At 41.1% G+C, this 21,928-nt stretch overlaps 1 protein-coding gene across 2 annotated transcripts in view; it reads right to left on the bottom strand.

Moving 5' to 3' along the window:
- rngtt (RNA guanylyltransferase and 5'-phosphatase) overlaps nucleotides 1-21,928 on the bottom strand; it is a 270,693-nt gene that overhangs the window by 162,526 nt on the left and 86,239 nt on the right. For both annotated transcript variants that reach the window (XM_055636039.1, XM_055636038.1), the window contains exons 9-10: nucleotides 19,659-19,794; nucleotides 13,843-13,914 (exon numbers count right to left, since the gene is read on the bottom strand). In XM_055636039.1, the coding sequence (XP_055492014.1) occupies nucleotides 13,843-13,914; nucleotides 19,659-19,794 (208 nt within the window). The remainder of the gene's footprint in view (nucleotides 1-13,842; nucleotides 13,915-19,658; nucleotides 19,795-21,928) is intronic.

Below are 21,928 nucleotides of genomic sequence, written 5' to 3'. Positions count from 1 at the left end.
ATTAACACTTGAAGGTCGAAACATAATTATATTTACTGAGGAATGCAGATCGATATATTGGTGACACATTGTATAACTACGTTTTAACTACTGGCTGTTAACAAGTGCTAACAGTGGTAGTTAACAAATCGTTTTCGTCTCAGTTGAATCAAGTGATAAAAGACTCCAATCTTTCTGCAGTATTCATTAAACCCAAGCTTTTTAAAAATGTAAAATTCCAAGGCAACATGGCTGGTGCAGCGGTGACTCGTAACGATTATCCATGGTCATTTTTTTTTTAAATCCGTATTTAACAATGCAAAGTCGTATTTCCATATTCTTATCGCATTTCCGTACGAAATACGGAAAATCCGTACTACTTGGCAGCAATTTATGTACCTCCCACTCCCCACTTCCAGCCAGTTCCTTCCTACACATTTCTACAGTATGATGTGGCTGGCTCCCAGACCTCCGAAAAGGAAAATGAATAGCCTATCAGTGTTTGTAATGTAAAATATCTGACTAAGTTGTTTATTTGGTCCGCTTCAGTTGAATCAAACCATCCCATTGAGAAGTCATGAAACCACTTCTAGTGGCGGTTTTTATAACTTCTCAAAGTTCAACCTTCGATAGCCACTGATTTGTTGGGGATGATTAGAAAAGTAGTCTCACGCACTCCACCACACATTTGAAACAGCAAAGATGAATCATCCAGAAGTAGTCTCTTGATTAATAGCTTCTTTATTGTAATACAAAACAATAATTCTCATAATGAAAACTCATAATTTTCCGTTCTTAATTGTCGTTCCATTCATGTCATATAAATCATAAAAACTACTTCTTGTAAAAGTACATCATCTGACAACATATATATGACTAAATCATGCTCGTGGTCATGGTAGAAAACTGTTTCATCCCATGGCCCGACATCAAACTAAAACGAATCATCTGAGAGTCTGCGCCAGAATCCCCTCGCCAAAACACGCCCCAGACTACGTATAAAATCCCACCCACATTAACACAGGCAGATTATAACTAAAGGTAACTAGACATGACTATAATAAACTTACATAGAAACATAGAAAGTAGGTGCAGGAGGCAGCCATTCGGCCCTTCGAGCCAGCACCTCCATTCATTATGATCATGGCTGATCGTCCCCAATCAATAACCCGTGCCTGCTTTCTCCCCATATCCCTTGATTTCACTAGCCCCTAGAGCTCTATCTAACACTCTCTTAAATCCATCCAGGGACTTGGCCTCCACTACCCTCTGTGGCAGGGAATTCCACAAATTCACAACTCTCTGGGTGAAAAAGTTTTTTCTCACCTCGGTCTTAAATGGCTTCCCCTTTATTCTAAGACTGTGGCCCCTGGTTATGGACTCACCCAACATTGGGAACATTTTTCCTGCATCTAGCTTGTCCAGTCCTTTTATAATTTTATATGTTTCTATAAGATCCCCCTCATCCTTTTAAACTCCAGTGAATACTAGCCTAGTCTCTTCAATCTTTACTTAAGCTTAATGGCTCCAACACCACTTAACAATAACATTCTAGTGATCAAGTTGGAGGAGATGGGGCAACATTCTGCAAACCGTAACAGTTTCTTCGAAATGGAAAAGGACTTCAAGTCAAAGTCTAAAATATATGTAAGCCATATAGCTCTACATTTCCACTACTAATATCTTTTGGAATAACTTTATCACTTGTTAAAGCTGCAACAATTTTTTTTTAATTCAACACAAAGTCACTAGTCAAGAGTCAAGAGAGTTTTATTGTCATGTGTCCCAGGACAATGAAATTCTTACTTGCTGCAGCACAACAGAATATGTAAACATAATACAGAACGGGAGAAAAGTTCAGTGTGTCTATAGACCATATATACACAATAAATAACAGATAAAGTGCAATAGTAATAATAGACTTATTGTTCAGAGCTTATTTGCTGTCGTGTTTAATAGCCTGATGGCTGTGGGGAAGAAGCTGTTCCTAAACCTGGATGTTACAGATTTCAGGCACCTGTACCTTATTCCCGATGGAAATGAAGAGATGAGTGTGTGACCAGGATGGTGTGGGTCTTTGATGATGTTGGCAACCTTTTTGAGGCAGCGGCTGCGATAGATCCCTTCGATGGTGGGGAGGTCAGAGCCGGTGATGGACTGGGCAGTGCTTACAACTTTCTGCATTATTTTCCACTCCTGGACGTTCAAATTGCTGAACCAAGCCACGATGCAGCCAGTCAGCATGCTCTCTACTGTGCACCTGTAGAAGTTCGAGAGAGTCCTCCTTGACATACCGACTCTCCGTAATCTTCTCAGGAAGTAGAGGCACTGATGTGCCTTCTTTAAAATTGCATCAGTATGCTGGGACCAGGAAAGATCTTTGGAAATATGCACGCCCAGGAATTTGAAGTTTTTGACCATTTCCACCATGTAAACAGGATTGTGGGTCCCTATCCTACCCCTTCCAAAGTCCACTATCAGTTCCTTGGTTTTGCTGGTGTTGAGAGCCAGGTTATTGTGCTGGCACCATTTGGTCAATCGGTCGATCTCACTTCTATAATCTGACTCATCGCCATCTGTGATTTGTCCCACAACAGTGGTGTCATCGGCGAACTTGATAATGGAGTTTGCACTGTGTCCGGCTACACAGTCATGAGTATAGACTGAATAAAGACTAGGATCTCAAAGAATTTTACAGTTACTGAAGAATTTCTAAATCCAAATGAGCCATTTTATTCAGAACAAGGCAACTCAAACATCAATAAGATAGTTACCAGATTATCTTTGAGTGTTGGTAGTTACGGGTTAATATTTGGCAAGAAACATCCTATTCTTCAAATGATGTAATGGATGTTTATTTATGCACTGAGTGTCAGTTGTTGAGCTGTGGGCATTGTCAGCATTTAATGCCTATCTTTAGTTAAAATCCGGATGATTTTTCGGAACTGCTGAAGACTTTCCTGGATGAAGGAACAATTATGTATTTACAACTCAAATCACTCTGTATGAAGTACAGTTCAGTTTAGCTTATTGTCACGTGCACCGAGGTATAGTGAAAAGCTTTTGTTGCATGCTAATTAGTTAGCCCTCTATTCCCTTCATTCCTTCTCCCTTCAATCACATATCCAATTGAATCTTCAAAGCCACCAGTTTCATCTCAATTACCAACAAGCAGTCATACATGCATGAAGGCAATTCTCCTGCCATCCAGACTAGATATTTTTTAACATTTTATTTCAAACTATTGCTTATATTTATTTTGTCCTACAACTAAAAGCACTTCCACCTCATTGCCCTGCAAGCTATATTTTGTGAAAGACCAGAACCTCAATTTGCAAGCAAATAAAGTATTTTCGTTTGCAGTTGGAGCACGGTGGCGTAGTGGTAGAGCTGCTGTCTTACAGCGCCAAAGACCCGGGTTCGATCCGGCCTACGGGTGCTGTCTGTGCGGAGTTTGTACATTCTCCCCCTGACCTATGTGGGTTTTCTCCAAGATCTTTGGTTTCCTCCCACACTCCAAAGCCGAACAGATTCATAGGTTAATTGGCTTGGTACAACTGTAAACAACTGTCCCTAGTATGTGTGTAGGGTAGTGTTAATGTGCGGGATTTGCTGGTCGGCACAGTTTCCGTGGGCCGAAGGCCCTGTTTCCATGTTGTATCTCTAAACTTAACTTGCAATTTTGGTCTGTGTACATATCTGTAATTATATAAAAGGTGATCATCATTCTAACATAGGTAACATATGTAACATAGGTCAAATCTAACATAGGTCAAATGTAACATAACAATATAATAAATCTGAATAAACATAATTAGCCTCCATTGCTCATATGCCAAGTTACAAAATTGCCTCGTTTCTTCTGGCATTCCCTCTAAAGTAACAATCATTTTACAACATAATAGTTTGATTTGGTTCACCGACTGCAACCTCAGCTGCTCATTCCCTCTCATCTTGACAGTTTCTGAAGTTAAAAAAATAAATAGCTTTATTTAAGTGCTGTTAAAAAACTAGTCAAATTCATCGTCAAGTATGTATTCAGACAAAGTGAACCGCTGTTAATACAAAGACATCACAATATAAATAAAATACTGGTATGCAAGTACAATTTCATTTTCCCTTGAGAACTAAGTAAATGGAAAATTATAATTGGAATTCACACATAAACTGCCGCAAGTTATAAACTGTGCACATTTGCAACGAGTGCTTCAGACAAACACATAGCATCTCAATCTAATCCAAACAGAAACCGTTAATAAATTTGCTATTTCACCTCCAGCTTTTAGACAATAGGTGCAGGAGTAGGCCATTCGGCCCTTTGAGCCAGCACCGCCATTCAAAGTGATCAAGGCTGATCATCCACAATCAGTACCCCGTCCCTGCCTTCACCCCATATCCCATGACTCCGCTATCTTTAAGAGCTCTCTCTTCAAAGTATCCAGAGAACCGACCTCCACCGCCCTCTGAGGCAGAGAATTCCACACTCACAACTCTGTGTGAAAAAGTGTTTCCTCATCTCCGTTCTAAATGGCTCACCCCTTATTCGTAAACTGTGGCCCCTAGTTTTGAAATAGATTTAAGACCAAAGGAAAAAAATTACTCAGAGCGATAAGTATTTTTTCCCCTGAAATGAGTATACATTCAGAGAAATTGCATATGCTAATGCAACCAATATGAAGTCAAAACAAACATATATTTTAAGAAAAGGTGTTCTAAAGTTCCCAGAGATAGAATTTGAAATGTACAAACTATGATTTTGTAAAACAAGTTTACTGTACAAAAATAATTTTCAATGTTTTTTTGTTAAATTGTTATTTTAATATGTTAGCTTCAGAGGGCTTTAAAAGGGCATCAATAATACCAGTGCCCAAGAAGGGTAAGGTGACATGCCTCAATGAGTACAGACAATGGCACTAACTTCCGTGGTGATGAAGTGCTTTGAGAGGTTGGTTATGGCGTTCAACACCACCATTCCGTCTCAAACGTATTACCAAGCTCAGGGAACTCTGTGCATCGCTGTGCAACTCGATCCTCAACTTCCTCATTAACAGACCATAATCAATATGAATTAGCACATGTCCTCCGTGATAACCATCAGCACAGGAGCACCACAGAGCTGTGTGCTCAGTTTTCTGTTCTATTCAAGCAACACACATGACCGTGTAACCATACAGTTCCAAAGAGATCTTTAAATTCTCCGACACCATCACCGTTACTGGGCGAACTATGGGAAATGTGGAGTCGAAGTACAGGAGTGAGATTGATAATCTGATTGAATGGTGCCAAAACTGTTTGTTATGTGTTATCTATGAGTATTGTTATATGTTATCTACGAGTATTGTCATATCACCTAAAGTATTGTCATATGTTATCCATTAGTTTTGTCAAATGTTATCTTTGTATTATCATGTTATCCACAGTGCCCTCCATAATGTTTGGAACAAAGACCTATCATTTATTTATTTGCCTCTGTACTCCACAATTTGAGGTTTGTAATAGAAAAAAAATCACATGTGGTTAAAGTGCACATTGTCAGATTTTAATAAAGGGCATTTTTATACATTTTGGTATCACCATGTGGAAATTTAAGCAGTGTTTATACATCGTCCCCCCATTTCAGGGCACCATAATGTTTGGGACACATGGCTTTATAAACGTTTGTAATTGCTCAGGTGTGTTTAATTGCCTCCTTCATGCAAGTATAAGAGAGCTCTCAGCACCTAATCTTTCTTTCAGTCTTTTCATCACCTTTGGAAACTTTTATTGCTGTTTATCAACATGAAGGCCAAAGTTGTGCCAATGAAAGTCAAAGAGCCATTATGAGAATGAGAAACAAGAATAAAAGTTAGAGACATCAGCCAAACCTTATGCTTACCAAAATCAACTGTTTGGAACATCGTTAAGAAGAAAGAGAGCACTGGTGAGCTTAGTAATCGCAACAAGACCAGCAGGCCAAGGAAGACCTCTGCTGATGACAGAAGAATTCTCTCGATAATAAAGAAAAATCCCCAAACACCTGACAGATCAGAAACACTCGTCAGGAGTAAGGTGTGGATTTGTCAATAACCACTCCAGGCAGGAAATGGGGTTAGGAGGGAGAGATAGATCAGCCATGATTGAACGGTGGAGTAGACTTGAAGGGCCGAACAGCCTAATGCTGCTCCTATCACTTATGATCACTCCTCACACATCCCACCTACAACTTGGCCTAGAATTTAATGAAGTAATCTACTTTGCAGTACCTACAAAAGTAGTGCGATCTTAACTTGGGGGTCACAGACAAAAACTATGGTACTATAGGTGTGAACTGACCAAAGCCCTGCACTGCTTCAGCATTCCCTTTCCTTAAACATCTGCTAATAAAAGCCAACACATCATTTACTTTCCAAACATTCCGTTCCAGGTTTGGTGCGCTTTCCTCTTTTGTCTTGTGCCCTTGTTTTCTTATTGCCTTGTCTGTGTTATGGCATGATGTCCTTTAAAAAAAAATTACTTTACAAGAACAAGTTGTTGCTGTCTGGTATAAATGTGATTGGTGAGAAATATATTAATTTAATGATATAAAATTATATTTTATCTTGTGTATTTGGTAGATAAATTACAGTAGAGAAAATACAGCAGATGAAGTCATCACAGAATAGAGATTATTTCTGAAATGTATATACATTTAGTACATTACTTTGTTTAGGAATCTCGCTTCATTGCGCACAGATTGTTAACTAGTATTTTTGCATTAAAAGCTGAACAGTAGGTGGATTTTTCCCACGTACTGTCTCATTGCTCCCTGGCAATTTATCTTCAACTGTATATGTGTAACCTTCATTTAGTGTCACACAAAACCTACTATTAAATTAATATTACTGGGAAGAGAAACTATTTTTATTCTTAACACACCAGATCTCTCAAATAATTATTCATTCCTATACAACAGAGATACCTTTTACAAAAATACTGAATAAAACACAAAGAAGCATAATGCAATTTCCCCCCCTAATCAAATCTGACTGTCTTAATAATTTCCTCAATACATTTTGAATTTGCCTCAACTTAAAAATTTTCCGGGTTATAGAAATGAAAATGACATTAGTACTTTCTGCAGTAGACAAAAATGCTGGAGAAACTCAGCGGGTGAGGCAGCATCTATGGAGCGAAGTAATAGGTGATGTTTCGGGTCGAGACAATAGAGCAGCTGACACCTAGAGCAGCGGATGCAATAGATGAGGTTGGAGGAGGTGCAGGTAAACCTCTGCCGCACCTGGATAGACTGGATAGGTCCTTGGATGGGGTCAGGGAGGGGGGGGGGGGGGGGGGAGGTAAAGCGACAAGTGTACCATTTCCTGCGGTAGCAAGGGAAAGTACCAGGGGAGGGGTGGTTTGGGTGGGAAGGAACGATTTGACCAGGGAGTTACACCTTTAGCATTTTTTCACCACAGCAACTCTTTCTATATCCTACATTAAATATTGGAAGTCCATGCTTACACATGAGAGGACACCATGTGAAGGATCAATAAAACAAAAAGGTGGTAGCAAGAAAAAAGCCAAAGAAATGAAAGGTAAAAATGGCAACCAAGTGACAAAAATAATATTTTTTAAATACTATTGTTGTCCTTGATTAAATTATTTTCTTTTGCAAAGGCCTAACCAGGAATTAAATGCTACTATGTAATAAGGGAAAAAAAACTCTCATATTGACAACAGCACAGCCATGGTCAAATGCATATCAAACGCCCACTTCTTAGTGGAGCAACAAAGGATGTCATAAAGAGCAGCTTTGAGAGACTGCAGAGCCATGTAACCTGTTCAACTATCAAGGAAACAGAATTCAACCATTTTTACTTTAAACAAAATTTTAGAAACTAAGACCAAGTGGGACCCGTTGGGTCCCGTCCCCTCAACGCACGGTTGTGGTGGGGGGGGGGGCCTGCGGCATCACACACACTCACGAACCACCCCCCACACACACACACTATAATATCAGGGGGCCCTGATATTGTATTAATATTATAATTAATATTAATTATAGAGAGAGACAAAAGGAACGGCAGATAAAAGACACAAGGTGTTGCAACACAGTGGGTCAGACAGCATCTCTGGAAGACATGGATAAGTAACATTTTGGATCAAGACCCTTGTTCAGAATTATTTAATTAGTTAGATTTAAATCCCACATATGCCTTAGAGGGATTTGAACACCTCTATCTGGTTCCCTGCACTATCAAGTACATAGTTTATTGATCAGGAACATTGACCTGTGGAGTAAATCTGACAATTCTAATTTGGAAAATATCCAATGTTGAAATGTTGTAGTAAATTAGTGGATTGGCACAAAGTGACCATGGGGCACTTGGAATCCTCAGCGTCCAAGGTGGATGGTGCTGCAAAGTTTGTAGTACAAGAGATCAGTTCCCCGTCTGCTTGATTCCATTCACATTCTCGAACCTGGTCTATGGTTCTCTTCAAACTAAGTTTCCATTGTTTGTTTTATAATCATGACACAAATCCAAACTGAAGTCCGCAGACTGTTCATCTATATATATTAAAACTGGGAGCTTTGTCTAACAGCAGTCAGGTTCTGGGACCTTTACAAATGTAGTGTAGATGTCAAATGCATTATAATGGAGCAGATCAATGAATTAACTCCCCCTCCCATTCCAAAATTGACCTTTTTGTCCCAGGCCTGCTCCACAGTCAGTGTGAGGCCAAACGCAAATTGGGGGAACAGCACCTTTTATTTCTCTTGGGCAACTTACAACCCAGGATTTGAACAATGATTTCTTTAATTTCAATTAAAGCTTTCATTCGCTCCTTTCCCCCATCCCCCATCCTATCCACTCACGCATAGCCCCCAACTGCACAGGCGCGACTAGAGAGGGAGGGGGGTAGAGAGGAAGGGGGTAGAGTGGGAGAGGGTGAGGGGGGTAGAAAGGGAGGGTAGAGGGAGGGAGAGGGGGGCAGAGGGAGAAGGTTAAAGAGGGAGAGGGATAGAGTGAGGGGTCAGTGGTAGAAAGGGAGAGGGTGAGGGGATAGAGAGGGAGGAGGAGGTAGAGAGGGAGAAAGGCAAAGAGGGAGGGGGTAGAGAGGGTGAGTGGGGTGGAAGGAGGGGGAGGGAGTAGTAGAGAGGGAGAGTAGAGGGAGGGGGATAGAGAGGGAGAAAGGCAAAGAGGGAGGGGGTAGTAGAGGGGGAGAGGGTGAGTGGGGTGGAAGGAGGGGGAGGGGGTAGAGAGGGAGAGGAAAGTGACGGGTTAGAGAGGGAGAGAGAGGTAAGGGGGTAGGGTAGAGGGAGGGGGAGGGGGTAGAGAGGGAGAGGGGAAGGTGTTCGGGGGAGGGGGGGGGGTAGCGAGAGGAAGGGGGTAGAGAGGGAGGGGGGGTGAGTGGGGGGGGGGGGGGGTGAGGGAGAGAGGGAGTGTAGACGTTTGAACAACTCTCCCTACCCCCTCTTCTCCCTCAGTGCTGTAGTGCCCCTTGTATGGGGGGTAGAGAGGGGAGGGGATGGGGGGGGAGAGAGAGGGAGAGGGAGGTGAGGGGGGTAGAGAGGGAGGGTAGAGGGAGGGGGATGGGGGTAGAGAGGAAGAGGGCGAGGGATTACAGCTGGGCCAAGCGGGTTGGAGTGCTTGAGTGCTCGGAGTGTGCGAGAGGATTGCGACGTTAAAAATGTGGGAAATGTCGTTGGAGCGCTTGAGACCCCTTCCTGCGCTGCCTTACGAATGGATTGTGACGTCAGTCTGAATTTTTTTACTTCAAAATGAGAGCATGAAAAACTTTAATATTTTGAAACTGTTTTTAAAAGATTAGTAACTTGGGAAATAAAGGTTAAAATGCGACGGGAAGATATTTATTGCGTCCACGGGAAAAATGTGAGTAGCATGTGTGAAAATGGGAAGGCTGGGGCCTGACGCTTGGAAGAAGATGGGAATTAAGGAGATTCACAGAAAGCTGACACAACCCTGGCCCACACAGACACAAGAACAAAGGGAAGAGTTTTAGTATAATATAGATTATTGCACATGAACCACGAGGTTAGTTTAGTATGGTTTAGAGATGCAGTGTGGAAACAGGCCCTTTGGTCTACTAAGTCCGTGCCGACCAACAATCACCTGTACACTATGTTCTACACGCTGGGGTCAATTTACAGAAGCCAATTAACCTACAAACTTGTATTTTTTTGGAAAGTGGGAGGTAACCGGAGCAGCTGGAGAAAACCCGCCCGGTCACAGGGAGAAAGTACAAACTCCATGCAGTCAGCACCCATTGTCAGGATCGAACCCGAGTCTCTGGCGCTGTAAGGCAGCAACTCTACCACTTCATCACAGTGCTGCCCTCTACTTCCAATTACATCGTAATTTCTTGATGTGTCTGAATATTAGTATTATCTGTATTAATATCATTTATCTGTATTGGCTGTATAATAATTAAAAATCACTCAACAAGTTGGGCAGTGGAAGAAAGAAACCCCCCCAATCCAAATCAATAACCCTGTTTTCTCTCTTCATAGATCCTGCAGGAGTATTTTCAACACTTATTATTGAAATCTAATCATTCTAGTTAGCTTAATAATTCTTCAATACCAATGTATTTTCATTGTTGGGTTGAAGATGCAAAATTATTACGCAGGCTAAATCACATAAATCAATGCTATATTTGAAACTAACATTGGAGATTGCTGAATTTGGACCATTTTTCTGAAATGTGGTATCCCAAATTTGGCATGCATAAATGTAAATGCTCCACTAAAGCACAATTATTGCTGAAATGCATTCCAAAGTTTATTGAAACACTGAAAAAAATATTGAGCTTTAATTTCTTGCCTCTGGGTCTCTGAATTTCCCTACCGCTTTCTAATGCAAGTACGTTTGTGTTTAATTTGGTAGAACAGATGGTAAGTTGGCAGTCGGGGTCAGTGATTTTTCACACTTCAGCGTTGTTTCCTGACGACAAGTGCCATTACATGGAGCAGTTCTGTCATTCTGCTGGCCTTGAGGAAATAGTCATCCACACTATTTCTGGTATCTTTTCAAGTCAATCTGTGCTCAAAATCAGCATCTTTGGAGTCAAGTTCAAATTGACCATCAAACAAGTTGCAGCATTCACTCTCATGTAACTTAAAAAATACTTCAAAGTTCATGAGTACTTATAGACACTGTTACAATAATATAGCCAACATTGCGCAGTGGCACCGTTGTGTAGATAAATTCATGACGTTTGACTCAAATAAGAATGTTCCCAGTCAGCCAAGGCTGATGCCAGGATGTTAAAAATGAACAAAGCTGACATTTAAAAGCTTTTTATTTAAAAGGAAAACAATTCTAGACCGAGCCTTATCACATTTTGCTTGAGATATTCTTTGGCATTGTTTCCTTAAAAAAATTACATTGATAAAATCACATTCATTCCATTTTATTGTAACATGACATAAAACATTCACCGCATCTGTAAAGGGTAATGATCATTGCAGCAATATCATCTTGGACCACGGAAAGAGGTTCGGGTGTATGGAGCATCATCAGTTTTATACTAATACAATTTGAGTTCTTTTTTTGAGGCCATCATTATTAAATTGTCTCTCATAGATTAGATAATTATATCTAGTTCACATTTGTAACTCTACAATTCACAAATACTAGTTTCCCAAAAGCCAAACAAACAGTCAATCTAAATGCTGTGTGACTGTTATTTCACAACGGATGTTGCAAGAACCATCTGGGGAAAACAGTAAAGAAATAAACATTGCTCACATCTCAATATTGGAGAGGAACTGCCCTCAAGACGTCTCCATTCGTGAGAAAATTGTCGGAGGGATTCTGAGGAACAAGATCTAAAGCATTTTCACACTTGCCGAGGGATTTGCTTGATGTCAACTACCTAAATCTAATGTGTGCCACCATCCTTTTCCTAACCAGACCCTTAACACTTCTTGTCAACCAAGGTTCCCTGAACTTACCTGCCTTGCTCTTCACTCTGATGGGGACCTGCTGCCCCTGTACATTTGCTATCTCACAATTGAAAGCCTCCCATGCAAGTCAGGAATCAGCTTACTTGCAAACAGACTCAAACAACCAACTTCTGCAAGTTCCTGCCTAATCCTTCCAAAACTAGCCTTGCCACATTTTAGAACCTTAAATTGTGGACCAGTCTTATATTTCTCCATAACTACATGAAAAAAATAATAAGAATAATGGTAATTGGTCCCTACTCTTGTATTCACTGCCCTGATGGGGATCATGACAGAAGCCTCCATGGAAACGACGACACAATGCACTCTGATGCGTTGGGCGACCAATTCTGTCAACATGTTGGACGACGACAGAAGCCAACAGCGAACTATACATCGTCTGACACACGAGCAAGCGAATGAACTGCCCTGATAACAAAAGCAAGTTTGCCAAATACTTTCTTCACCATCCCTTCCACCTGCGTTGCCACTTTCATGGATAATGAACTTATACCCCAAGGTGTCTCTGTTCTACAACAATTGCCAGGGATGTGCCAAATCCTGGGGTAAAGTAAAATTGCCACAGTAAATGGTTGAACTTTTCTGGTTTAACTCACCAGTGCAATACCTACCATTTAATATCCTACTTTCCCAGTTCATCAAGATCCTGTTGCAATCTTAGACGACTGTCTAAGATCAACAACGCACTCTACAACCAACATTGGTGTTATACACAAATTTATTAACCATGGCAACTACATTCTTTACAGCTTAGGAATAGCGACTTCTCTCACTTCAAGTGACCCTTGCTTTCCCTCTCTCTCCATCCCGCCCCCATCCTAGTTCTCCGACCAGTCTGACTGCCCTCCTGATTACACCTTACATTGTATGTCTCATTGTCACCTTCCCCTTGCTAACAATGATTTATTCAATTTTCCTTGATGAACATCCCCTTTGATCTCTTGTTTACACACCTTACCCTTCCATATCTCTTGTTTCCCTCTCCTCTGATTCTCAGTCTGAAGAAGGGTCTTGACCTGAAATATCACCATTCCTTCTATCCAAAGATGCTGCCTTTTCCCAGCAATTTCGGTCCTACCTTCCCACAATGTCCTAGAATACATTTGGTCAGGTCCCAGGGATTAATCCAGCTGTCTGCACTACATGATTCCCAGTACCTCCTCTTTTGTCACGTGGATATCTTTGAAAACACCACTATTTTCTTTCCTGAACTCCTTTGCTTCCATTATACTTTTTTATGGTAAATATCAAAGACATGTTTATTTAACAATGACAACAGAAATATTTTTCATGCTTGAATATTCTGGATTAGTTAGACCTTGCAACATGTTTGAAAAACCAGCTCATTTAAAAAAAAAAAAATCATTATCTTACAAGGCCTATTCATAAATTAAATTCCAACAGAGCCAGGATTTGATCCAAAGCCTAATGATACACATCTATAATGTTCAAGCAAACCTGTGCTTTGATAGAACCAGTGTAATTTCTAACGAGGTCAAATGAAATTATGTAATAACGCAGATCTAATCCAGACATCAATTACCTGGAGGTCACCAAACTTTCTCTCCCTTGAGCCAATATTTGCTACAGTCTTTTATTATGGCCATGCTCCCAAATCAAATTGCTAATTTATGTAAACAAATTGTTATGTATTCAGTGCAGATCTTTGTGTACAATCTCATTCTCAAACTGAGTTTTTTTCCGTTTGAAAGAGTTAATAATGGAATAATGTCTCAACCAACTTTTTCTAGTTTCATATGAAAGCTAAAACATCCACTGGACGACAACTGAGAAAAGAAAAATATGAAATTTGACTGCCGTCGTATCATAAAATCTATTTTATGTTCAGCTGAATGCTAGGACATTAATAAGACTTATTAAAGAAATAATCAGGTAGCAAGATTGATACTTACATTGAATTTTACTATGTCGTATATCAAGTATCGAGGTACAGGGTGCCCATTTACTTTGTCAATGATCATTTCCTAACAACAAAAAGGAAAAAAATAATTTAGTGTCCTGACATCTGTAAATCTGATGCATGATTCAAACAATATACATGTTCAGTGATTCTAAAGTTCATTGATCAAGTGCAACTTCCATTACAACCTGCTTGCTATATTGAAATATTATTGTACCTATTAGCACAAAACATGACATTGATTTTACAATGTTCTAAAACCCAAAGACGTGCAGGTTTGATGGTTACTTGGCCTAGTGTGTAGGGAGTGGACGAGAGAGTGGGATAACATAGAACTAGTGTGAACGGGTAATCGATGGTCGGTGTGGACACGGTGGGCTGAAGGGCCTGTTTCTAATTTGTATCTACAAAACTAAAGTAAACTGATGAGAATACAGGAACTAAACAAATCAAAAAAAAAGTTTATTTAAAAATATACGTTCCTAAAATGCAGCAAGAGAACACTCCTTTTACACCATTAATTCAAGATTTTTCAGACATGAATATGCTGATCAATTTACCATTGCACATTTCATCAGGGATAGAGGAATGTTTTCCAGAATGGTATTAGATAGCTTCATGAGTTTATTTTAAGTTGATCCTCAATTTAGTCAAATGATAACCCCAAATAATTGTCCCCATGTCAAATAAGTTAACATGTCAAGCAAAGTAACTGGATAGGATAGGTTTAGAGGGATGTGGGCCAAATGAAGGCAGATGGGACTAGTGTAGATGGGAATACAGTGTAGATGGGAATATAGTGTAGATGGGAATAGTTGGCCGGTGTGGGCAAGTTGGGCCGAAGGGCCTGGTTCCACGCTGTATGGCACTAGGAGTATTCATTATGACCTTAATAAATGAAATCCTTAATTTAAAAAAACCTACTATTGAAGTGCACTGGTGCATCTGATACTCTACGACAGTTAATAAAACAGATTACATTAATATGTGCATCATTCATCACACAGTGAATTATAAAAATCACCTGAATCATAAAGGAACATGCTAGATGAAGTAAAAGGAAATCCTCATTTGGAGGGACAAGCTTCAGTATTTCTTCGATTGTGATATTTGCATCCACTGCTCCCTCCCCCAACCTCTCCAATCCCAACAACTTTAGCTTCCAAAGTCCCCCCAACTCCAAAAAAATAATTTCTTCAGCAATGCTTATGCCACAGTGAAGTACCTGATCAATACAAAATACAGGTTTCACTTCTGTATCAGTTGGCAATAGCAATCCAGTAACAATATACTTTTCCTCCCACTAATGAGCTAACTCTGTTTCATCAATCAATAAAGCGATTTCTTCATTAGATGATCTTCGCCATCTAAGCATGAAGCTTCACTTTACAGACCATAAAACTGGTTGCTAAGTTATCTGTTGTTCTATTGCAGCTAAATCCAAATTGGAAGCTTACAGTATCATAAATTGTCACCAATTTGAAATAGTTCAAAAGCATAAATCATAGCTCAAGTATGTACTTATGGGAAATTTCAAAGTCAAAGTCAATTTTATTCTTCACATGCACCCGAAAGTGCAGTGAAATGAATTTGCCAGCAGCGATACACTTAAAAAGAACACACAATAGAATTTAACACAAACATCCACCACAGCATTCTTCACTGGGGTGGTAGGCAACAAAGTTCAGTCAGTCCTCCTCCTTTGTTCATGCGTGGTCGGGGCCATAAACCCACCATAGTCGCCGCTACGGACGGCCAGATGTACAGGCCCTCTCATCGGGACGATCGAACCTCCGACGTCGGATTGTCGAACACACTCCGCGGCTTGCAGTGCCCGAATCGGAACTTTCCTACCGGAGACCGCGGCTTAAGGATGATACAGGCCGCAGGGGATCCCAGACTACGGATGGTAAGTCCACGCCAAGCCCCGCGGGTTAGAAGCTCCGCAGGCCACAGCCCCATGATGCCAAAGTCACCAGGCCAGCAATCGGAGCACTCCTCCCTGGCGACCCCCGGCAAGGGTTCGCGGGCTATGCGATGGAAAAGTCCACACTGCGCCCGCTGCTGAAACTCCGGGCCCGACTCCAGGAAAGGCCGCTCCAATCCATGCTGTTAGCCCACGAGGAAGGCGACATGGAAAAAGTTGCCTCTCCGTCGAGGAGACGACTGAAAACGGTTCCCCCCCACACAAGACACACCAAGAGACACCTAAACTAACATTTAGACACACCAAAAAAAGCAAAAGAAGTCAAAATAGCGAACATGTTGCTGGCAGGGCAGCCGACTCGCAGCCCCCCCACCGATGCTGGCTACACCAAGCAGCTACAGTGCCGACCATACTGTTTGGGACAAAGACCCATCATTTATTTATTTGTCTCTGTACTCCACAATTTGAGATTTGTAATAGAAAAAATGACATGCGGTTAAAGTGCACATTGTCAGAATTTATTACAGGGTATTTTTATACATTTTGGTTTCACCATGTAGAAATTACAGCTGTGTTTATACATAGTGCCTCCATTTCAGGGCACCATAATGTTTGGGACACATGGCTTCACAGGTGTTTGTAATTGCTCAGGTGTGTTTAATTGTCTCCTTAATCCTATAAGAGAGCTCTCAGCACCTAGTTTTCCTCCAGTCTTTCCATCACCTTTTATTGCTGTTCATCAACATGAGGACAAAAGTTATGCCAATGAAAGTAAAATAAGCCATAATGAGACTGAGAAACAAGAATAAAATTGTTAGAGACATCAGCCAAACCTTAGGCTTCCCAGAATCAACTGTTTGGAACATTGTTAAGAAGAAACAGAGCACTGGTGAGCTTACAAATCGCAAAAGGACTGGCAGGCCAAGGAAGACCCACACAGCGGATGACAGAAGAATTATCTCTATAAAAAAGAAAAAAAAACCACACCTGTCCGGCAGATCAGAAACACTCTTCAGGTGTGGATTTGTCAATGACCACTGTCCGCAGAAGACTTCATGAACAGAAATACAGAGGCTACACTGCAAGATGCAAACCACTGGTTAGCCGCTAAAATAGGATGGCCAGGGTTACAGTTTGCCAACAAGTACTTAAAAGAGCAACCGCAGCTCTGTAAAAAGGTCTTGTGGACAGATGAGACGAAGATTAACTTATATCAGAGTGATGGCAAGAGCAAAGTATGGAGGAGAGAAGAAACTGCCCAAGATCCAAAGCATACCACCTCATCTGTAAAACATGGTGGTGGGGGTGTTATGGCCTGGGCAAGTATGGCTGCTGAAGGTACTGATTGATTGATGATTCAATTGCTGATGGTAGTAGCGTTATGAATTCTGAGGTGTATAGACACATCCTACCTCCTCAGGTTCAAACAAATACTGCTAAAGCAACAAAGGAGGTTTTCAAAGCATAAAAATGGGCAATTCTTGAGTGGCCAAGTCAATCACCCGATCTGAACCCAATTGAGCATGCCTTTTGTATGCTGAAGAGAAAACTGAAAGGGATGAGCCCCCAAAACAAGCATAAGCTCAAGATGGCTGCAATACAGGCCTGGCAGAGCATCACCAGAGAAGACACCCAGCAACTGGTGATGTCCATGAATCGCAGACTTCAAGCAGTCATTGCATGCAAAGGATATGCAACAAAATACTAAACATGACTACTTTCACTTACATGACATTGCTGTGTCCCAAACATTATGGTGCCCTGAAATGGGGGGGGTATGTATAAACACTGCTGTAATTTCAACATGGTGAAACCAAAATGTATAAAAATTACCTTTATTAAAATCTGATAATGCGCACTTTAACCACATGTGATTTTATCTATTACAAATCTCAAATTGTTGAGTACCGTGGCAAATAAATAAATGATGGGTCTTTGTCCCAAACATTATGGAGCGCACTGTGCAAAGTGCAGCAATCCTATTAGAGTCATAGAGTGATAGTGTGGAAATAGACCCCTCAGCCCAACTGGCCCAACATGTCCCAGCTACACTCGTCCCACCTGCCTGAGCTTGGTCCATATCCCTCCAAACTTGTCCTATCCATGTACCTATCTAACTGTTTCTTAAACATTGGGATAGTCCCAGTCCTCTGGCAGCTTGTTCCATACACTCACCAGTTTGCACTCCTATATTTTGCATAGAGCAGCTGATAATAATAATCAACCAGACAAGCCAGTGCAATTCTTCAAGTGCTCCATCAAATACTTGAGCGATATTTAAATCTGACAGTCGCCATTATCACAACCTTGGGCCAGAGAACTACTTTTACATCTCTCCTCTCTCTCCATCCTCCCAAGAAACAGCAATCAACATTCCTTCTGATCAGCAGAGTATGACACTGAAACTGCAACCTATCACTGCATAACACCCCATACGAGTGTTTCAGTGATTAGACTCGTGCTTTTACACTGCATCCTAAATAGAAAACCTATTAGGAATGAAACCAACAACATATGAACTGGGAATGATCTCAGGAACTTCAAATTATTGCTATTATAGCCTCGCAAAAGGTTTTCCTTAGCTCTTGAATTGGTTTTTAAATCAGTTTAATATTGATTAGTTGGAATGCATCAATGTTTATGAATGCAGAATTAAACTTAAAAAGGAAAGGGACTTTATACGTTGCTGGTAACACCTTTCTTATTCTGTGTTCATTTTAAACTGTGCAATGATTTTTGGAAAGGGTCAGATCCAACAGCTATCCCATCTGTGCCACCTGCTGCTGTTCACATATTACCTTCATTTCCAATAATATACCAGCAAGTAACTGCAGCACGCTTGCACCCCACACAAATTGACGTCACATTGATCATGGTGACATTTCAATCTTGTCAGCTTTCCAATTGAGCCTTAAGTTCAATTACACCACCCATAATTGCCAAGCACTGAACCGCCTGGTACTCTTCACTGCAGTTAGAATATATCGATCCAAGCTCTGCAACTCGGAGTAAAGATTATTTTACAGTGGTTCCCCATCTCTTCATATAGGATACAGTTCCAATACCCTTCCAGTACTTTCATGAAGGCACCAACCCTCATGCAGGTCGAAGGAATAAGCTAATCACTTGACACAGCAAAAAAAAAAAAAAAAAATCAATCAATCAGGAGACTTTTCAGTTTTTATTTATTTATTTGTTTTTCATAACCCCGGCATCATAGGCGAGATCGGCATTTATTGTGGTCCTTCGGTGCCCTTCTTAAACAGCTGCAATCATTCTAGTCGATGCAATGATGTTGCAAGGGGAGTTACAAGGTGTAGGCCCATATATCTATCAATACATTTCCACGTCAGGATACTGTGCAACTGTTGGTGAACATTCATATGTAGTACTCCTTGAACTTAGGGGCCAAATAAATCAGATGTGGAGACCATGCTTCCACTAGTGGGATAGTCCGGGAAGAGAGGGCACAGCCTCAGATTAAAATGAAGTGCCTTTAGAATGGCGATGAGGAGGAATTTATTTGGCCAGAGGGTGGTGAATACGTGAAATTAATTACCAGAGACGGCGTTGGAGGCCAAGTCATTGGTATTTTTAATCCTGATTACAGGTGCAGTCCGTACGGAGTTTAGACGTTCTCTCTGTGACCGCGTGGGTTTGCACTGGATGTTCCGCTTTCCTCCCATATGCCAAGGATGTACAGGTTTGTAGGTTAATTGGCTTCTGAAAATTGCAAATTATCCTTAGTCTGTAAGATAGTGCTAGTGTACAGTGTGATTATTGGTCCACGGACTCAGTGGGCCTGTTTCCACACAGCATCTCCCTAAAGTCTAAAGTAAAGAACAGTCTCATGTCTCGAAAAACAAAATAAACTTTCTCACCCCATCCAGTAAGGTGTTCCTCAGGTGAATGCGAAGGTCCTTCCGAAGAGGAAACTCCAGGTTTGCTACGTGAAAGATCGTACAGTCTCTGTCAACCATGAATACCTCATTCTTGCCATCAATGAGCATCATATACCTGAAACAACAACAAAAGGTATCTCAATATTCCCAATGCTTTTCAAAAGATCACCACGGGCGCCGGGGAGATGGCTGCCCTGTTTTCCTTTTCTTTTTCTTTTTTCTTTTTCTTTTTTAGTGCGTTAAAAGTTTGTTTTAATGTTCTTCGGTTTGTTTTATGTGGGGGAAGGGGGGAGGGGATCGGGGGAAACTTGTTTTTAGGTTGTTACTTTCCCGGAGATGTGACCAATTTTCGGATCACATTCTCCGGGCTCTGCGCCTACCATCGATGGAGCTGGAAGCTTCCTTGGACTGTCATGAGCCCCACCGCGGGGCGCAGACTTAACAACGGAGCTGATCCCTTGCCTACCACCGCGGAATCACCAACAAGGGCTCGCAGTCTCGGGTGAGGCTAGTCGGGAACTCCAACGCCGCGGAAGGCTTGACCAGCCCCGACGCAAGGTTCGATCGCCCACCGCGGGGGGGGCTGACCCCCCCCCCCGTTGTGGAAGCTTGATCGCCTCGACGCGAAGGGCCTGAACACCGCCAGCTACGGGAGTCAAGATCATCCCGTCAACGGGGGCTCGAGGCCCACAACCGAGGAAGAACAAAGGAAGAGACTTGAACTTTATTTCACCTTCCATCACAGTGAGGAATGTGTAGGAGTCACTGTGGTGAATGTCCACGTTAACGTTAAAATGTGTTTTTTGAGTGATCTGTTGCTTTTAATTGTATGACTGACCTGGCCAATGAAATTCCTCGTATGTTGCAAAACATACTTGGCAAAAAAAGTGAGATTCTGATTAATATGCTTCAAAAAAACATTTATGACATCTTGAAAACTGGGAAAAGCCACACTCCTATAAATTGCAATAAATCGCAATGAAAACAATACTATACAAACTACGAAACAAAGAACTAGATTCTGGTTTATAAAATACACAGAGTGCTGGAGTAACTCAGCGGATCGGTTAGCATCCTAAGTGAACATGGATAGATGGGATTTCAGGTCGGGACATTTCTTCAGACAATCTGAAGAAGGGTCCCGACCCGAAACGCAGCCTATCCATGTTCTCCTGAGATGCTGCCGGACCCACTGAGCTACTCCAGCACTCTGTGCCTTCTATTATACAAACTAAGCACACCACAGTTATTTGTGCCCAAGTCACTTTGATTTAGAAAATGGACCAAATATTTGCATACTACTAACCAAATTTATTAAAATCACAAATTGCTTTGGCAAGTGTAATTAAGTAAATGGGTATAAAGAACCCAAAAGTTAATTACTGCCTATTTACCTATGTGTGGGTAATCACTGTTACAAGCAGGAATTTAGGCCAAATCCTTACAGTAGCTAGACATAATGATGATATTATCAATTCTCTCTTTTGTCTATGAAGTAGCCCAGGTGCCAAAAAAGGTTTGTCCAAACCGAAAGTCGAAAGAGTGTTTGGTTGTCATATGTATCGAAAACAGAACAATGAAATTCCTACTTGCAGCGGTAATGTTCTGGGGGTTTCAATGTTTCAGAAAGATTGTTAGTGGTTCGATGCACTTTTACACACTTGAGTCTTCTAGTGCACTCGCTAGCACTACACAAAGCTGACTGGTAAACAGCTAAAGTTGTCATTGGAACTTTAAGATTCAGCCTAACTGAGTGGAGTCAGGTACTGTTGAATATGAAGGCAGGATGGTGCTCAGAAGGCAGGGTGGGCTTCTCCAACAAATATAATTATTTTTGCATAAACCAAGACATTCACAATTAACTATGGTCTCATCTGCAAACATATCCATGGAATGTGTGTATTTAGTAATCCAGCAAGGGAATACTAAGAATAAATGAAATAGATAGCCCAAGATCTCAATCTGACTAAACTCATTATTACAAGAAGAAAACCCTATTTTATATACACAAGTCAGTGTGTGTGATTCTTTTCTAAGCCGACACTAGACAAGAAATAGCCACCCAAGTCACAATTCTGAAATCGTTCAAATAAAATCCAGCACTGGACATTGCAGAAGGTTTATTATTTGTGCAAAATATCATGTGAAGGAGAGGCTTCAAGAATAAAGCTAGTGCAAAATCATCTGTTCATCAGTTCTAATCCTGCATTGAAAACGATTTGGCCTAAATGTGGTGAACAGCCATCTGT

The sequence above is a fragment of the Leucoraja erinacea genome, chromosome 5, assembly GCF_028641065.1.
Source record: "Leucoraja erinacea ecotype New England chromosome 5, Leri_hhj_1, whole genome shotgun sequence".
NCBI lineage: Eukaryota > Metazoa > Chordata > Chondrichthyes > Rajiformes > Rajidae > Leucoraja > Leucoraja erinaceus.
The sequence above is the reverse complement of the archived record's forward strand: the minus strand, read 5'-3'. Positions and strand labels throughout refer to the sequence as shown.